We start from the raw sequence: 16,929 nt of genomic DNA on the forward strand, positions 1-16,929 counted from the left end.
TGATTTGTGCTGGCAAAGTTCTGGCAAAGACAGTCTGGTAATGGAACCCTTAGCTGGTAGCAGTCAGGGACAGCTGTCCTTGTTTTGACAGGTTGAGGGTCCCATCACCTTTTGCTTTTAACAGAATAGCAGCCAGCTCTCGCATATGGCTTCCACCCCTTAAAAATACTTTATATGTTCACAGAATTTCGTGTGGTTTCTAGAAATAGAGACCAGTGTGTAGGAGCTGAAGATACCTGCCCCAGCTTGTAACAGGTTATTATTAGCACTGAGTGGGAGCAGAGTCTGGCTCTGATGATAGCTCCCACTTCCGTCTATTGTCATGGCTGTGGGGGCAGCAGCTTCAAAAGACACAGAACTGGGAGGAAGAAAGATTCCTCCTCTCTTCCCAGGTAAGGCTTTAATAACAGGAACCACCAGGCCTGAAGATTTTACATTGAAGTTTATGTGTATAAATTATATAACCAGACAAGAGGATGACATTGTATCTTCAACAACCGTCTTCTGCTTTTTAAAAACCAAAAATGATTGGAGAAAGAATTAACAAAGACCTACTAGTGTCATAGAAAACAGTCTGTAACTCACAGGAGCCGTGTGGCTCCACAGAAAAAGTGATCACAGTATTATCTAGCAGTATAAAAAAATTGAGCAAACAGAGCTCTGGGGAGCGTCGTATTTCTGAGGCGAGACACATGTCAAAGCTGCGTTTCTGATCCTGTAGGATTTTGCAGACACTCTGTAAGGCAACGACAATTCTTGGCTGTTGTTTTTAGCCTTTTCTACCCATAGTTTTTGGTGGTAAAGTTAGTCTCTGAGAAGAGCTGACACCAAGCATGAGAGAGACTTTGAACCCCCTTACAGCACTCTGTTTGATTTCTGGGGAGAAAAGTCTCCTAATATTAGTGGCAGAGCCAAGATCACAGTAGCCAGTCGGGGGGGATTTCTCTCACGAGGACTGGGAAAGGTGGATTAGTTCAGGATGAGGGAAGGCACAAAGAAAAGGAAGGTCCTGCTCTTTCACATGGCAAATAAGCCCACGGCAACTGTCATGGCTAGGAAGCCAAGCGCCAGGATCCACCGCACCAGGGGAGTTGTGGGCATCATGTCTTTGTGTCTCCCACTTGTCTTCTCACTTTCTTTCCCAGGTGCTGGACCTAGATCAAGTAGGGAAGGAGAAAAAAAAAGGTGGGTAAGAAGAGGGTGAGGCAAGAAGCCGCTGGTATCGCTTGCTCTCCCCACTGCCAGAGCAGACCCTGCTGGAGTTGTCAAGGGGAGAGGGAGGAAGGCCAGAGCTTGGTTGGGCTGGGGGAAGCGGCAGCAGCAGGTTCTTCTCTCCTGAGGTCAGTGAGGAAGGGAAGCAGCAGGCTCGACCTGGGAATCGCAAAGGCTCACAACCTCTCCTGCCTGTATCTGAGTACCTGCAAGTGCTGGCCTCTTCCCTTATCTCCTTACAGGCTTACAAATGCACCGCCCAGTTCCATCAAACCCCTGATGTGTGCAGAAGACAGCCAAATACTTAAGTCAGAATTTTAAAAGGCATTTTGTCTCCAACGAAGTCAGAATTTTAAAAGGCATTTTGTCTCCTGCTTTTCGTTGGTTTGATTCGTAGGCATCGAATGACCTTAAACAGTCCTCAGCACTCCAGGTAATTTTCTCAGTGTAACTTCAGGATGGGATTCCTCATCCAACACCAAACTTTTCTGAAAATCTTACTTTTATGAGCATATTGGGAAAGGAATGGCAAAGCTTCACAGAGAACTTTTTCTCACTTTCCTAAAGAAGTAGCTTTAAGCTTCATTGTCTAGAGATGTGTAAGATGAGGTCTGCTTTATATTTTTTGCCACAGGAAAACTGTGGTTCAGTCCCGTATGCACTGAAAAATCTCCCTTTTTGTTTCAGAATCAGTAGGTCTTTATAAGGGCTTTTTTATTTGCATCACACATTATCAGGGAAACCACTCTCCTTTGTAAACATCTGAGCCCACTCCTCACTCAGTCACAAGCCTGACTGAAAAGGGATTGCTTTGCTTGCAGCTGCTGCTCGGGCTTTGCCCAGTTCGGGATCGGCCCTTGCCAGCAGTGGAGCTTTTTAAGTCTTGCAAAACTGATGGGCAGCCTGCACATCCCCACTTCCCAGCTGGTTACGTTGCACCATCCAGAATGATGTTCACTGCAAACCCAGCACACTTTCAGGAGTGCTTTCAGTAAATGCTTCTGGAAGGCAGAAAAGTGACCAGAGGGAGATTTAATCCAAAAGGACAGGCTGTTGGGATAGGGATCTGTGTCTGAAAGAAACTTCTGTCAGAATCACAGCACCGTGGCTGATCTGCTGGGCCCAAAAGTGCTGCCTTTAGTTCTGTGAACTCAACCAGTTTTCCCTGTGGTCAAAACCCATGTGGCGAGCAAACCTTGCCCTTGTTAAAGCCTAAGAGGACGAGAGGGGAGTCTCTTCTTGTAAAGCTCCCTCACTGACACTATTTCTGGAGAGCCCACGTGTCATCCTTCCTCAGTCGTGTCTAGAAGGAGCTTTGCACACACCATCGCACCTTGCACTGCTGCTGATGGCTGGAGAAGCATCTCATGCTCATTTCTCAGTGGCTTTTACAAAGGACAACAAAGGAAGGAAAGCAAAACCACAAAGGGGCAATGTTAAACACCTGCCCTTGGAAGTGGCTTACCGTGCTGGTATGACCTGTTCATGTTCCTTGTGCGAAGCTCTGCCTTCGGCTGCACGGGGTGATCATTCTCCTGGCCCTTAGACACCAGCTTCTGCAATGCCTCAAACACCTGAGAAGAGGGAATACTGTCTCGTTAGGTGGCCACCTCTTCCCTGCCCCTGCCCCAGGCACTTTAAGAACTAGAGGAAGACACAAGCCTTCAGTCTAAGTCTCTTGGTACTTTTTGCACAAAACATAACCTGCCTGTGGGGTCAAGAGCATGTCTTTCATGCTCCTTGTTCGCTTCACAGGTTCTCTCAGAAGCTTCCAGCTCAGGTATTGCCCATCTGATGGGAGGGAAAGCAAGGTACCTGTGTGGCTAGTAAGCATGCACAGAGGACCTGTGGAGCTATACTATAGAGGTAGGACAGATGGGTGGTGATCCCCACTCCCAGTATAAGCCCTCATTCGTATCTGAATACTGGTGCATGGAAGAGACTGAATTCAAACCCTGAGGGAGGAAGAAAAGCTTTCCGGAGACCAGCCTTTTACTAGGCTGCCACGTTGGACAAGTGTAGCCATCTGACTAGCTTGCTCGTCACAACTTCCCAGAAACTCAACAACAGAAATACTGGCTTTGTCTTTCCTCTGTAGCTATTATCTTGTTTCAGAGAGGGTGTGGGCAGGCAGGGCTGGCTGGTTGTTACTCACCTGTATATTTAGCAGGAAGGCTTTCTTGGCCTCCTCCAAAACTCTTTTCTTAGTGGCAACATCCATCTCGAGGGCATTCATGCGGGAGCGATAGAGCTGCTTGAACTTGGTGGCATTGGAGACTCCATCAAACGTGAAGAAAGCCAGCCCTTCTCCCGTGCTAGGCAGCTGGAGGGCCTTCTGGGCAATTTTCTTCAGCACCTGCCCCCCAGACAGGTCTCCCAGATACCGAGTGTAGGCATGGGCCACCAGGAGCTCTGGGTGGTTCTTGCCTACATAGTGGAGCCTCTCGACATATTTCTGAGTAGCCTCAGGACATGGGATCTCTTCCTTCCAGTTGCTGCCGTAGAAGTACTCCAAGTCTTCCTCTAGGGCAGCTTTCCGGTGCAGCTCCACTGGGAAATACACAGGGGCATAAACTGGGTTGTTCTTGTTACGTTCAATCTCTTCCTCCAGAGCAGAGTAGATGAAGTACAAGGATGCCGTAACCAGCTGAAAGAGAAGGAAGAGGATGAGCTACAGGTGCATCTGTCTGTCGTCTTCAGGTTTGAGGGACAAATCCTGCTAACAAGAAAGGCACCTGTGGGCACACCCCGTGTGAGTCAGTCGTGCACGACTGTAGTTTTGCAGGTTTCCCATGTGGAAAACAGAGCTGCAAGGTGCAGTGAGACACCTTTAGCTCTTCCCCTTCTGCTTGAGGCAGCATCAGGTAAGACCTAAGCCCTTTTCAGCAAGATACTGGTCTTACCTGCCCTTAAAAGCTGCTGCCTTCACCTTTTAAGTTAAAGATCTTGCAGCTTGATGTACTGGAAACTGGAGCCATCTTATGTCATGCCTGGCCTATTCTCCCTGTTCCCTCAGTCAATAGGGTATTCCCAAAGGTATATTTGCTGGTGCATTGTTTAAATCTGAATGCCTCAAGATGTGGCTTCCCTTGCTGGGGCCTTGGGAGATGATGACACACCCTGTTTATTTTTCAATGTATTCATCCTGTTGGCATCCCACCATCCTGGGAACTGAGACACCACTGCTCTCCTCATTTGGTCTTGCAAGTGGGGTTGCTTCCTTGGTTGCCCCGAGGAGACAACATAAAAGGAGGCTGGAAGCACAGCGTGCCTCTGACAGATGCCTTTGTGAAGGAGTGCTGCGAGGCTGTGCGTTCTCCTCTCAATTTTGAAACCACTGTTATTGTTGTTTTCCCCAGCTTACGCAATTCTCTTCTATCTGCCAGCTTTTCCACGTGGAATAAGACAGTCTGGCTGTATTCTTTCCTTCCCCTGGCATACTCTTTTCAGAGGCTGTATTCATGTGTACAGCCACAGCACCCCTTCCTTGGACTGGAATCCCTTATCAGCAGTAAAGGGTAAAACGTGAAGGTATTGCAGTACGGGTGCGTGGGGTTTGGGGTGGGGGGCTTGGGGAATGTTATGCTGGTAGACAGGAGAGAAAGTTTTCTCTCCCATAAAGCAGTCAGTTCTGCAGTAAAGGAGTTGCCGTTTCAACCTTTCCCCACTGTGCCAGCAAATAGGACTTTGATAAGCACACAGGCAGTGGCTTGGTTGTGGAAACAAATAGTCAGTCTGGGGAGTCACGTATCAGGGTAGATATATAGGTTTGCCAAGAGAGTAAACAAAAACAGAGGTTTTTAAACAATAACCTGTTACCCAGCTTACTGGAAAAGAAACAAAATACAGGAGCATTGCCTAACAAATTAAGAAAATATAACGTGACTGGTTGTTTTCAGAGGCAAGTAGTGGTTTAATGGGAAATGTTGAAAGCTGTCGTTGCTTTTTAAAACCCACATCACATCTCACTCTCCCTGACAGTATGTAAATATCTTCTGAGAAACTGGGCTGTATTTGTGAGGGCCTGACTTTTTATGTTACTGCCAGCCTGTCTCAAAGTTCACTGCCTAACCAATGTCACATTTCTAACAGCAGGAAATTGGCACGTGAGATTAAATTTATGCTTGACTAAGTATCCTGGATGCAACCTGCCAGAAATAAGTAGTCTTTTTCCTGCTCTTGTGGATTTATTTGCTAAGGAACAATTCAACAACAAAGTAATTAAGCCACAGGTTGGATCACTAGCTGTTATTTGCAAGTCCATGCGTCACATCCTATAGCCTCCCAGGAATTTCTGGCCCAGGTGTGTGCTTTGTTTTTGCTCCTGGCTTTGTTATGTAGCTCAGATCCCAGGAATCATGTATCTAGCTAGGTCAGAGCAGGCTAATATCTGCAAATGTTTCTCTTTTATCTTAAGAAAAGTAACGAGCTTCTATACGCTAGTGGCAGACATGGCTTGCTCAAACTCAGTCTGCCTCCCTTATTAATGTTCACAGTATCAGCTCTGGTATAAACCAGGTGACAACTGAAACATTGCAAAGGTCAGTGCCAGAGATGATCCCACATACTCACTTTCTCACTATTATTCTAGCTGTAGCTGCTTAGAGTGCTGTAAATTTAGTATTCTCCCTCTTTGGGGCATTTCAGCTGCTCAAGTATCTCCATATAGTCGTATCTCCATTACCTATCGTTGCCAGTAATTAACATGCAGGCATTTATGAGGAAAGAGAAAAGCAATTGCCTTAATCTCATCAGCTCTTTGTCTTTTTTTATCCTGTTGCAGCTTGGCTGTCCATCCTGATACGCACAATCCTGTGCTGCCTTCTGCCAGAGGAGCTGGTAAGATCTTGGGATGCTGGAGTTTGATGAAGAGCATGTTTTGCACAGGAGATGCTGATACCAGACAGTTGTAATGCAAAGGACCTCCTTCCTCATGCCGTCCCCATCCTCCCCCCCTTCTTTAGACCCTGCACAGCCCCATCTGATCTGACGTTTTATTTCCTGGCGAGGAAATCCCATCCCCAAGTAATGCTGCTACAAAAGTACCTTAAACTCATGGAGCGACACCTGCCCTTTCTGGAAGTTCTTCATGAACGGCGTGTTCTCCGCCTGCTCGTGCACTTCCTTGGTAGCTTCCTTCATCAGTTCTGACAGGTCCCTGGACATGCTGTGGAAGAGCCACAAAACAGAAGGCAATGCTGTCACTCTCCTTTGGCAAAATGGATCTTAGCTCTCCAGGAAAAAACGGGGACCCTGGGGTGGCAGGAAAAGGAGCAGAGCATTCCCAAGAGCCGTGGATGGGAATCAGGGAGCACTAGCATCCCAAACGCTGTCCGAGCAAGGAAGACTGACAGACTCCATCCAGAGGTGAAAGCAGGCACATGCCGTTCCCTGCAGAGCAGAAACAGGAACAGCGTGCCTAAAAGCAAGGGGAGAAATGCAACACTCCTCTGGCAAAAAAATCCCCTCTGGTTCCCATCCCACTCTCACCCTTCAGATCGGTGTGCCTGGGAAGTTTCCATGTTTCTCCACGTCGTTTCACTCCTCCGCTTGCCTGTTGTTTTTTCTTGCTCGTGCTCTCCTCCTTCCCTGCTGCTCCCAGGACAGCGAAGCTCTGAGCTGGGCAGCCCGGCTCAGCATCCAGCTTTATACAGCCAGGCCACGTGAGCGGCCCGGCCGCTGACCTCAGCCTCGGTGCAAACTTCTTGCAACACGATTGCACTTCCCTTCCCAGCTTGGCTGGCAGCCCCTGCTTGCCTGTAGCCCCAAGGGACGAGAAGGAAGTCACCTGATTCACTTTGATAACTAAGCACAAACAAGAGGCTGTCCGTAACTTCTCCTTCAAGGGTGCCTGGCTCCCCAACCCTCTCAGCGCAGTGCCCGTGCTGCAAGAGGGGCTGGCTGTGCTGGGGGCTGCAGGGCTGGACGAGGAGGGGTGGCTTCACAGGGCTAGTGCCTGGGTCAGGGTGGGCAACCTCCTCTCCTTCCAGCCCAGTTTGTGTCCTGGCACCCCCCTCCCTGGGGTGCCAGTAACAGCACCCGCCTTCATCTGCTCTAGCATGGCTTGGGTGTAATCGTCGTCTTTCCCATAACTGTGCACATCTTCACGGAGTCTTTCAGGTAACATCGTATTTGCGGACCGTGGGGTGGGGAGCTCAGCACTACCGGTTAGGAGCATACCCCCTGCACGGCAGGGAGCACCGCAGGCACCCTGGGGTATGTACCAGTCGTGGGCACCCAGAGTAATCTGGCTGCTGTGGCACGTGCATGCACCAGCTCTGGTCTGTGAGCACTAGAACTGCCCTTGCTCGGTGCTAGGCACTGGGGAGTAAACCCTGTGATTTTGCACAGAGCTAGCACGGCTGTGCCAGCACTGAGGCACAGTGAAATCCTTCCCATGCTGTCTTGTGCATTGAAAAAATGCCATCTGATTTGTGTGGCAACTGGCCCCTGCTGTTACTGTAGCTGTGTACAAGGCAATTTAGGAGAATAGCACTCCATCTCCTAGATACCCAGAAGGCGGCTGGGGTAGCTGATGAACTGCAAAGTTGTCGTGCGAGACTTGGGGGGGGAAACTGAGGAAGTCTGCAGAGACTTTCAAAGGCAACTCATTTCTCTGGCTTGAGAAAAAAGAATTGGATAAGGTGCCTCTGCCAGTAGCTGGCTGCTCTGCTGTTCTGTCTGGCAAAGTGGTCAGTGAGGCAGTCAACAGGTGAAGCAGGGCCCTTCTTGTCCAACTGTAGCTGTGCTGGGAGCAGGGCTAGCCAGGACAGATGATGCATTGGCCAGCTGTACTTCAGAAAACCACACGTTCTGTGCTCAACCCAAAGAGCAGGGTACTTAAAAGCCACCTTTCCCCTGCTGCTGTGGTTGTGAGAAAGCCCTGTGCTGCAGTCGTGCAGCAGGTGGTAGGGAGGCAGAGGCTGGGGAGGTGGCAGAAGGACTGTGGCATCATCTGTCTGTCCCCTCCAGCAAGTCCTCTCTGGGGCTTTGCTGGTGGCTGCTGCTGTCCAAGCCACACATATCTCCTTCTCATAGCACCGACACCTGGCCACGCTTGGGTTTGATGCTGCAGGTTCAAAAGCTGTCCTGGAGGAAATATGCTTCCGTGCTTATTTTTCAACTCAGGCAGACATCTGGTGTGCGGTGCAGTGCTCAGGAAGGATTACTCAGCGCTTCCACCCTGACTCAGCCAGACTTTTCCTGTCTTGCTTTTGTCTTTTAAAGCCACAGTGCTTGCTAGCAAAAGCTGTCATGTTCCACTCTTACCCCCATCCCACTGCAGACAACTTGCTGCTGCCTTGCTTGTTTTTCTGTAGGGTAAAATGAATGGGTCCGGATGTCTGCACCTTTGAAGCAACTGTGACAAAGCCCCAGACATCCCCTGAGAGAGGACTCCTGTGCGGAGTCCACAGGAGCACAGGGCTGCATGGCCAGTCCCTCCTGAAAACATTGATGCCATTTTGCCACAGGGATGGCCCTGAAATGAGAATTTCCCTCTGGCATCACTCCTTAAAGCTCACATTTTCCGTCCTTTTCGATGAGTCCTGTTTTGACATGGGAAACTGGAGCACAGATGGAACTTGTAGTTGTGGTGGAAGGAAGTAGGGAATATATAAGGATATGAAAATGAATAATATTATTTATTTTATGAAATAACATGAAAAAAATCCAGCCCTCGAGCCGTGCCCCTCTTTTCATCTCTGTTCTGCAGCTCTGGTAATGCACCCGGTTCCTCACCAAGGACTTTCTGGTTGCTCTCAAGCCAGCCCTTTTGTTCCTTGCCTGCGTGCCTTCTTCCAAGAGGCTGCATGCTTGGGGGCACTATAAAGGTTGTATCCAAAAGGTCCTCCTCCTTCCTTTTCATCCAGGGTTGTGGTAGGTGTGGTTGTGAGACTGGGGAGAAGAGAGAGAAAGGGTGTTTTGTCATGTCACTGCCATTCCAAGTAGGATACTTCTTCCCGGGAAGAAGTCCTGGCTCGTAACCACACTTCCCCAAGACATGGAGTCAATATTCCTCCTCGTGGATCTTGGGGCTTTACCTTCTCCTGGCTGGTCACAAAATATGAGGTCCCTACTGCAGCTCACCTCCACTGTAGGGTTTTCCATCAGGCAAGCAAGCTGTGCCCCGTGACTGATTTACGCTGCCTGATCTCTAGCTGGTCAGGGTTACTTGGGACGGAGCAGCTGAGACTGGGCCCCGCTCCCCGGAAAGGCCCAGATGCCCTGCAGCAAGATGGAAGGAGAACTGAAAGTGGGGGGTCATCATCTTTGCAGTTGCTGGACTGAGGCATTTCTGGCCCCATCCAGTGCTGTGCTGCGAGGACTTGTATTGCTTCTGCCATGCTGTTGCTGTGCAGTGTGGGGAAGATTAATGACACCGAGTGTGCTAATGTGCTGGCAGAGGTTTGTGAGGGAACATCTCTTCCCTGAAGAGAACTTGGGAAGTCGACACTTGGGAGTGATGCGTAGGGAACGAGGTATGTGCTTTTAGTGGAAGGAGCAATCTGGCTCCCAGGGCAACTCCCGCTGTGTGTAGCGGGCCACGAGAAGGCAGAGGTCAGCCCACATCTAGGTAAGCAGGAGATCTTGCTTGAATTTTGTCAAGGTGTCAGACTTGTGGTCTCCACCATACCTGCCAGAAGTCCTGTTGTCTCCTGCTTTTCCAGCAAGCTGGGTGGTACCAGAGCTACTCGCTGTGAGGGTGAGGTGCATGGGCACCGGTGAAACTGCCCAGGAGATTTCTAGCAAAGATGAACCAAATAGCCTTAGGCAAGATACTTTTAATAGTTCCTGCTGGGCTTAAAAGCCTCAATCAGCACATCCCAACCCCTGAGAAAATGCTTGGTCAAGAAATGGTGTAGATGAATGGTTAACAACAACAGAAGGTTTTGGAGTGGTCAGTGTTTTCATCTGCGATAGGGAAGTGGGGGGAGGGTTCTCCTCTTTATACACTTAACAGCCTGTTCTGCCAATAGATACATGGTCAGAAATGTCTAGTTACACGGGCAGTCACGGAGTGCAAAGTCAGCTCTCCTGAACCTGTGTGGGAAGTGCTGTTCCATGCTGGCCTCTGGCAGGCAGCTCCCAGCAGCTTGGCTTGGCTCGGCTTGGCTTGGCTCAGCTCCGTGGGGAAGGCAGCACCCTGGAAAACCAGCCTTCACTGGCTCGGAGGGGTTAATGGTCTCTCTTGGACCGTGACACAGCAAAATGCAGCTGCCAGCCCAGTTTGCACCGGAAAGCTGACTCAGTAACCAGGACTTGCTGTGTAATGGCAGGGGAAAAAAAGAAAAAAAAAAGGCTGTGATAACTGCTTCAGTAACTAGCTGAAGGCAGCAATTAGTACTGGAATATGCAGAGATACTCTGTGGGTTAACTGGTGTTTACCAAAGGAGATTGCCCAGCACAGCCCAGCTGGCAGAACTGACTGTGCTCCTGCCGTCAGCATCAAACAATCCAGCTCCAGATCAAAGATGCAGGTGGAAAAAGGGAGGTTGGGAGTGCAGTGCACTGGGAACCCCCGTGGGGAGTGCAGGCCCACAGCGGTTTGCCAGACTGGCACTACTGGTGCCTTTTGGGGGGTCCTATAGACAGATATGGGGCAAACCCCACACACAGGAACCCTGAAGACCAGCATGGTGGGAGATGGAGGTGCAGGCAGATCTCTCAGATATAGATGAATCAGCATGACAAAAATAGGAAATGCAGATTACAATACATATTTTTACAGATGTATGGATCTGCGTGCCGCAGTGGCAGTGCATGAGCGTCTCCAGCCCATGACTACCAGAAAGGAGAGAGCTCTGGCCTGGCTGGGACTAGAGCAGGGAGGAGGAGTGGGAACAGGGCAAACACCCTGCAAGGCACTTTCTGGCTTTGTGAGTAGAGACTCAGTGTCAGGCAGCGACCTAAAACATGCAGCAGGTCTCTGGGTTAGGGGTGCACTGGGCTGAAATTTTGGGGCAGCATGCATAGAGCCTACCACGCTCCTTAGAGCTGAGGGGTGGGGGAACAGCCCTGTGCTCTGCTGGGGATTTGCCCTGGGAGCAAAAGGGAGGCGTGAAAGGCAGCAGGGCAGAGTTAGCAAATAAAAATCCCATTTGTGTAAACGTTTCAGTCCGTGCTGCCTCCTTTGTTTCAGAGCTACAAACGTGTAAAACAAAGCGTGCTCTGACTGCGGGACAGAACAAACTGTGAAAATCTGGATTTGAAAACCACACATATGCAACAAGGAGGACCTTGTGCCAACAACTCACCCCCCTTCCTCAGGGGAGGCGGGGGGGATGGAGCTGGAAACCAAGTTTTGCCAAGAGAGTGAGACCCAGGCTCCCCTCCCTCCAGATTTCCAAGCCACCCCTGCGTGGTTCCCTGCCCCCGGGTATGGGAGACCCATGTCCCCCTCCTCCGTGGCGCCGTGCAGCCCGTGGGCTGGGGGCAGCTGGGGCTCTTTCTGGAGATTTCTCTGATTTTCCCGAGAAGTGGGACTAGGGCCAACAGCGGCAGCTGCAATCTCAGGGCGGTGCACGGAAAACCGCCCCTTGATAAACAGCCTCACATGGACTCTGCTCCACCGTGACTCAGCAAAACAGCCCCTCGCCACAGCCCCGAAACCTTTACTCAGCAATATGGGGTGGCCCGGCCTGACCCTGACTCAACAGGACACCCACGTGGGGTGACTCGGCACTAGCTGTGGGGTGACTCAGCATTAGCGGGAGGAGGGCTGCGGGGGTCTGGGGCTGTGGCAGGCGCAGGGAGCCCTGGCAGGACTCGCAGCGCCACTGGCAGCAGCAAAATGCTCCCATTCCTGCTGTGCTTCCCAGCCCCCTGCAGCTGTGCTGGGCCGGCAGGGAAGGGTCAGAAAAGGTGGTGTTCCAGGCTGGGAAAGCCGCACGCCTCACTGACCCGGGGGCGTGGAGGATGCTGTGGCCATCTGCCCTGGGACCCAGGTGGTCCCCACTCCATTATGGGGGGAATCAAGGCATGGGAGCGCTGCTCTTTAGGGTGCAGGATGGGCACCCAGCTTCACCGGTGCTGGTGGAAAACACCAAACCCAGGAAATAGGGTGTGTGGGAATGAGGTTATTTTAGAGGCTGGCATGTGGGGCATGCCAAATTTAAGCGGCTTACCCAAGCACACAGAGGGTGTCTGTGGCACAGCCGTGTGCCTCCCTTTCCCCCTCCCTTTTTCTTCACTCCTTACCGAAGATCACTCCTGGGCGGGCAGGCAAATCTGTATTTACACCACCAAGCCACCACCTATTTTAAAAGCGTGATGGCTACACGCTAACAGGAATAAATAGGCCGTAGAAGGGTTAGCAAGGATAAATGTTTTTTCAAAGCCCTACATTTAGGGGCACAGTGGGCTCAATGTCGGAGAGCCCCATGCACCACGGTGCTTATGGGCTGCAGCCACTAGTGCAAAAGAGCAAGAACATCCCCCTTTTTGGGGAGGCCTTCCCCAGCCTCCTGGGCACCTGGGGAGACTGGGCTGTCAGCTGTGTGTGGCAGAGACCCCCTGCCCAGTGCCTAGCCCAGCAGGACCTCAGTGCTGTGGTTGCGGCTGTTGCACTAAATAATCATTAATAGGCACACCTGTGCGACATGGGATTTGAATTAAAGTGTTCAGCTGCTGGGCGCAGTCTGGCAGAGGTGAGAGGGACTGGAGATGCTTGACATGAGGTGAGCCACCCCCTTATTGCTCTGCAGGAGCTTGTGGTTGATGGTGTGAATTGCTACAAAAAGTGTTTGCCTGCCCGGAGGCAGTGGGGATGGGCAGAGGGGCACTGCTGGCAGCAGATCACCCACACTCTGGCTGCCCCCACCTCCCTGCTCCCTTTTGGACTGAAATTGTGAAAAGAAGCTCAGAACATTGCCACTTATCTCCCACTGAGACTGGTCTGATATTTAAGTCCCTTCTTTTTTTTGGTCAAGGAGCTAAAAATACCGCAGAAGTGCCTTGCGGCAATTTTTCTGAACACAGATTTTCCTGCTGCTCTGTGCTGGTGAAAAGAACCTCCCTTAAAGCTGCAGGAAAGCCATACCCTTGCCTCACTCCACCATCAGATTCACCTTGTGCCCGATGTGTGCTTTTCTGCCACGTTCGGCCAGGAAAGCACAGCACCTGGGGACTGGCATGTGCAGCTTTTCTGTGCCAGGAGGAAATGACTGACCCCCCCTGACAAAGCCCTGCTGCAGCGCCTGTCTCCCCAGGGCTCTCCTTGCAAGGGCTGAGAACCCAGCCTCGCTGCTGTAGATCAAAACACCCCCCTGCCCCCCGGCCAGGGGCTCCCACCAAGGACCAAGGTCAAGCCCTGCAGAAATGCTGCTGGAGACAGTGCTGCAGCAAACTTCTCCTCCCCACGGGGAGCAATCCTGTCCCCTCTGACCCATCTCTGTCCCTCTGACTGCTGGTGACCCTGCCAGGAGAGGGAAGCGAATCTGCCTGCTTGTGTAGACCAAACCCGCTGTGGTTCCCAGCACCCTCACACACACACGAGGTTTTGCAAGGAGGACAACAGCAGATAGGAAAGAGGAAGCTTTTGCTTGCAAGCCTGTGCCCCTGAGCCCCCGTTTCTTTGCTCACACTGGTCACTGGCACAAAGCAACAGGGACACTTGTTCACCCAACACGCGGCAGAGCTGCTGTGCGCCGCGTGGGATCCTTTTAGACTGGGGACAGCGGGCAAGTCAATGGAAGAGCAATCTCGTCAGGGCTACCAGCACCTTAGCGTCACTCTGGTGCAAGAAATCACCTCTGTCTGCATGGTTTGTGGAATATCTTCAAGAGAAACAGAAAAAAACCCAGACTGGCTGCCAGTACAACTCCTTGTTGCACTGTTGCACCAGTGACTGCTGGCTAACTCTGTTTCCTTGCTCCCAAGCACTGGGGCACATACTTTTCCTCTTGTGTGTTTATGCACAATTTCCTACCCTCTTTTTTTTTTTTTTTCTCTTTCCTCTCTTTTTCTGCTTCCATTTGCTTATGACCCCACACAGATAAAAATGAGTTCCCTACAGAAATGTTTTCCTTTCTTACAACCCCATCTCTGCTGCTCACTGGGTCCCTGCTGTACGCCCCTTCCCAGCATCTCCATCTGCCCTGAGCAGCACCACTACAGTGATATGAAGGGGAGCGGCTTTATTCCCATTTTGTGAAGGAAGGGGGAACTTTGTTATTCAAAGTAAGCTTTGAGGAAGTTTTGACATGGCAGAGCAACATGAAAATCCTGTGGGATGGAGAGCAGCCTTCCCAATGTACTAGCACTGGACACTTCTGTGCTGATTTGTGAGGTGATGTGGGAAATCAGGAGATTTTTTGTTAATTGCTCTTAAAAAAAATCATATACTGTTTGGAGGTTAGTAGTAGGTAAAAGAGAAGCATGCATTTTTTTGCCTGTACAAATATGATGCTGGTATGCCAAGAACCACACAACTCAAACATCATGGAAATTCTCATTAACTTTTAGCATATATTTGATTTTTAGAGATGTGAAGCAACTCTGACCCAGTACAAGGAAGTTATGCCTTTCTTCAGTTTACATAGAAACAACTGTTTCTATGTTCTGGGTCATGCAAAATATCTGGCCAGGCCAGGATCCTGTTCCCAGTGTGATTATTAATGGACACAGGTCAAGTGCTCCGTCCCCGCGCCCGTGCAGTCGCAATACCCAGATGGGTGCTCTGAAGCCGTTGCTGTGTAGGTCCACGCTGGGCTAATGGTTGCAGCATAATACTTAGAATAAGGAAAAACTTTGTTTTGTTTCCAGTGGCTGCAGAACCTGCTAAGCTGGTCACTGGGAAGGAAGAGGTTGTCCTCTGTGTTGGTGGAGCTCAGGCTGGGTGTGCAAGGGACCACAGCCATCTGGTGGTCAGAGTGAGCAGGCGGTGTTATTTCTTTTTAAAATAGCAACATTAGAAAACAGTTTTAAAAAGGGAAAGGCATTTAAAGGAATTCTTTGTAGTGGTGTCATTTTATTTTTTCGCAATCATAAAGCAGTTTTTGACAAGGCAAAACACCTGGCCTCTACTTAAAACAATCCCTTGCAGACCTGGCAGGTTTATTTTCCAAGTTCCTCCTCAAAAGAAACCTTGCAAAATTACTCAAGCTATTACTGGTATAATCTATAACAAGTACAACAGTACTAATTTGGGCGTGAAATCTTTCCATGTTCCCATTCTTCATATTTTCAGTTGCTTGAAAAAAGATACGTCATCCCTGTAGGATAAATCTCTGCGCTGGTGGGCCGCAGTGAAGAGCACTGTGACCATGGTGGGCTGCGTGGCGGGGAGGGGACAGGCTTGCCCAGAGGGCCACGACCAGCACCCTGAACTTCCACCTGTTGGTCATTGCTTCAGACTCACCCCACTTGGCAGTCACTAAAACCCCTTCCCACCTGTTTGTGCTGTGACGGAAATAGCCGCGAGCTGATTCCCCTGTGCTCAAGTCTTTCTTGGGGACGGTCCCCCTCTCAGCTTTGCGAGCTCCTGTGCAGGCTGTCTGGGGAGGAAGAAAACAAGGTGAGGGTGGAGAAGGGGTCCTTACCCTGAGGTGGGCTCAGGGCATCCCAGGGGCAGCAAGGAGGAGCTTGAGCTCCCCATGTTTGGGGTACACATTCGAAGATGGCTTCATTTCTCTTTCAAGGAAAGCCGTGGGTATGCACCAAGGGAGCTGGAGGCACCGAGAGCTTTAAGCACCTGCTGAGGCATGAACCAGTGTTCAAAACATCACCAGTGTGAACAGGCTGGGGTCCTTTGCAAGTGCTGCCTGGACACCAGAAGCCCTCCCTTTCTGGCAGAGCCAGGCAGCCTGCGTGCAGGCACTGGCAAGAGGCCTTGGGCATCAGGCCCCTGGCTCTGGAGACCCTTCTGGTCCCACAACTGCAAACCCACCAGCCTGGGCTCCATTGTGCCATTGTGCCTCCGCTCTTGCTTCCTCCCCTGCAGGTGCTCCAGGAGGGGAAGCTCAGCATTTGGCCCCTTTGCCTTTCCTCCTTGTCCTGTTTTTCTGTTGAGACTCGCAGGAGGGGAGCTGCAGGGGCTCTCAGACCCTCATGCCTCAGCTCAGAGCCCTGTCTCGCAGGAGGGACCTGCCCTTGCGGGTCTGCAGCACCGGAGGGGTTGGGGGGTTGGGGGGTACTGCGCTGGCCTGTCACTCATGGGCCCGCATGGTCCTTTGACTTGGAGTGTCCTCCTGTGAGCCACAGGCCTAGCACAGAGCCTTTGGTGCAAGCTCTGCGTGCTCTGGCTGGGGTGGGGGGGGGAGATGCTCTGCAGGGAGCCGTGTTTGGTTCTGGGCTTGCTACAGCAGTGACAGCAGCGGCCAGATCCAGAGCTGCGTGGGCAAATCTAGCCTCTCCACCCGGGTTTCACTTCTAGCATCTGCTGGGACAGGGATGCTTTGGAGATTAAAAACACAAAAAGGCTATTTCAGGAAGCCACGGGTGTGGTAAAAATGGACTGGTGACAGAGGTCTGCAGCTGTGCCACTCCTCAGCGCTTACCCACGTTGGCTGCATGAAACCCTCATGCAGTCAGTAAGGCAGAAACCTGCTGCTCTTAGGCTGTGCTTTCCGGAGGGGAAGTGCTAAGCATGCTTCGTTTGATCAAAGCCCTTCTTAGGCGAGGAGCATGGGGTCCTGTGGGGTGGTGAAGTCCTGCTGCGGAACTGGCTGCAGCAGGGGCGAGTAGCTCAGAGATGGAAGCCACAACCTCCAGCTTCAG

At 51.1% G+C, this 16,929-nt stretch overlaps 2 protein-coding genes and 1 long non-coding RNA gene across 4 annotated transcripts in view; 1 reads left to right on the top strand and 2 right to left on the bottom strand.

Moving 5' to 3' along the window:
- The window catches only part of MCM5 (minichromosome maintenance complex component 5), a 70,584-nt gene that overhangs the window by 12,321 nt on the left and 41,334 nt on the right, over window positions 1-16,929 (bottom strand). The gene's annotated exons all lie outside the window — the stretch shown is intronic.
- On the bottom strand, window positions 424-6,861 carry HMOX1 (heme oxygenase 1). The gene is made up of 5 exons (XM_005244466.4): window positions 6,703-6,861; window positions 6,259-6,379; window positions 3,368-3,859; window positions 2,678-2,786; window positions 424-1,154 (listed from the first exon to the last, which is right to left on the bottom strand). The coding sequence occupies exons 1-5, from the start codon at window positions 6,732-6,734 to the stop codon at window positions 1,018-1,020; spliced, it is 891 nt and encodes a 296-aa protein (XP_005244523.1). The 5' UTR covers window positions 6,735-6,861; the 3' UTR covers window positions 424-1,017.
- On the top strand, window positions 3,827-6,252 carry LOC129784837 (uncharacterized). 2 transcript variants are annotated; one of them, XR_008747965.1, is made up of 4 exons: window positions 3,827-3,964; window positions 4,599-4,743; window positions 5,305-5,515; window positions 5,996-6,252. It is a non-coding gene; the product is annotated as an uncharacterized LOC129784837 (long non-coding RNA). The 2 variants fall into 2 exon arrangements; XR_008747964.1 differs by lacking the exon at window positions 3,827-3,964 and having other exon boundaries at window positions 4,112-4,743.

This window comes from Falco peregrinus, chromosome 6 (assembly GCF_023634155.1).
Source record: "Falco peregrinus isolate bFalPer1 chromosome 6, bFalPer1.pri, whole genome shotgun sequence".
NCBI lineage: Eukaryota > Metazoa > Chordata > Aves > Falconiformes > Falconidae > Falco > Falco peregrinus.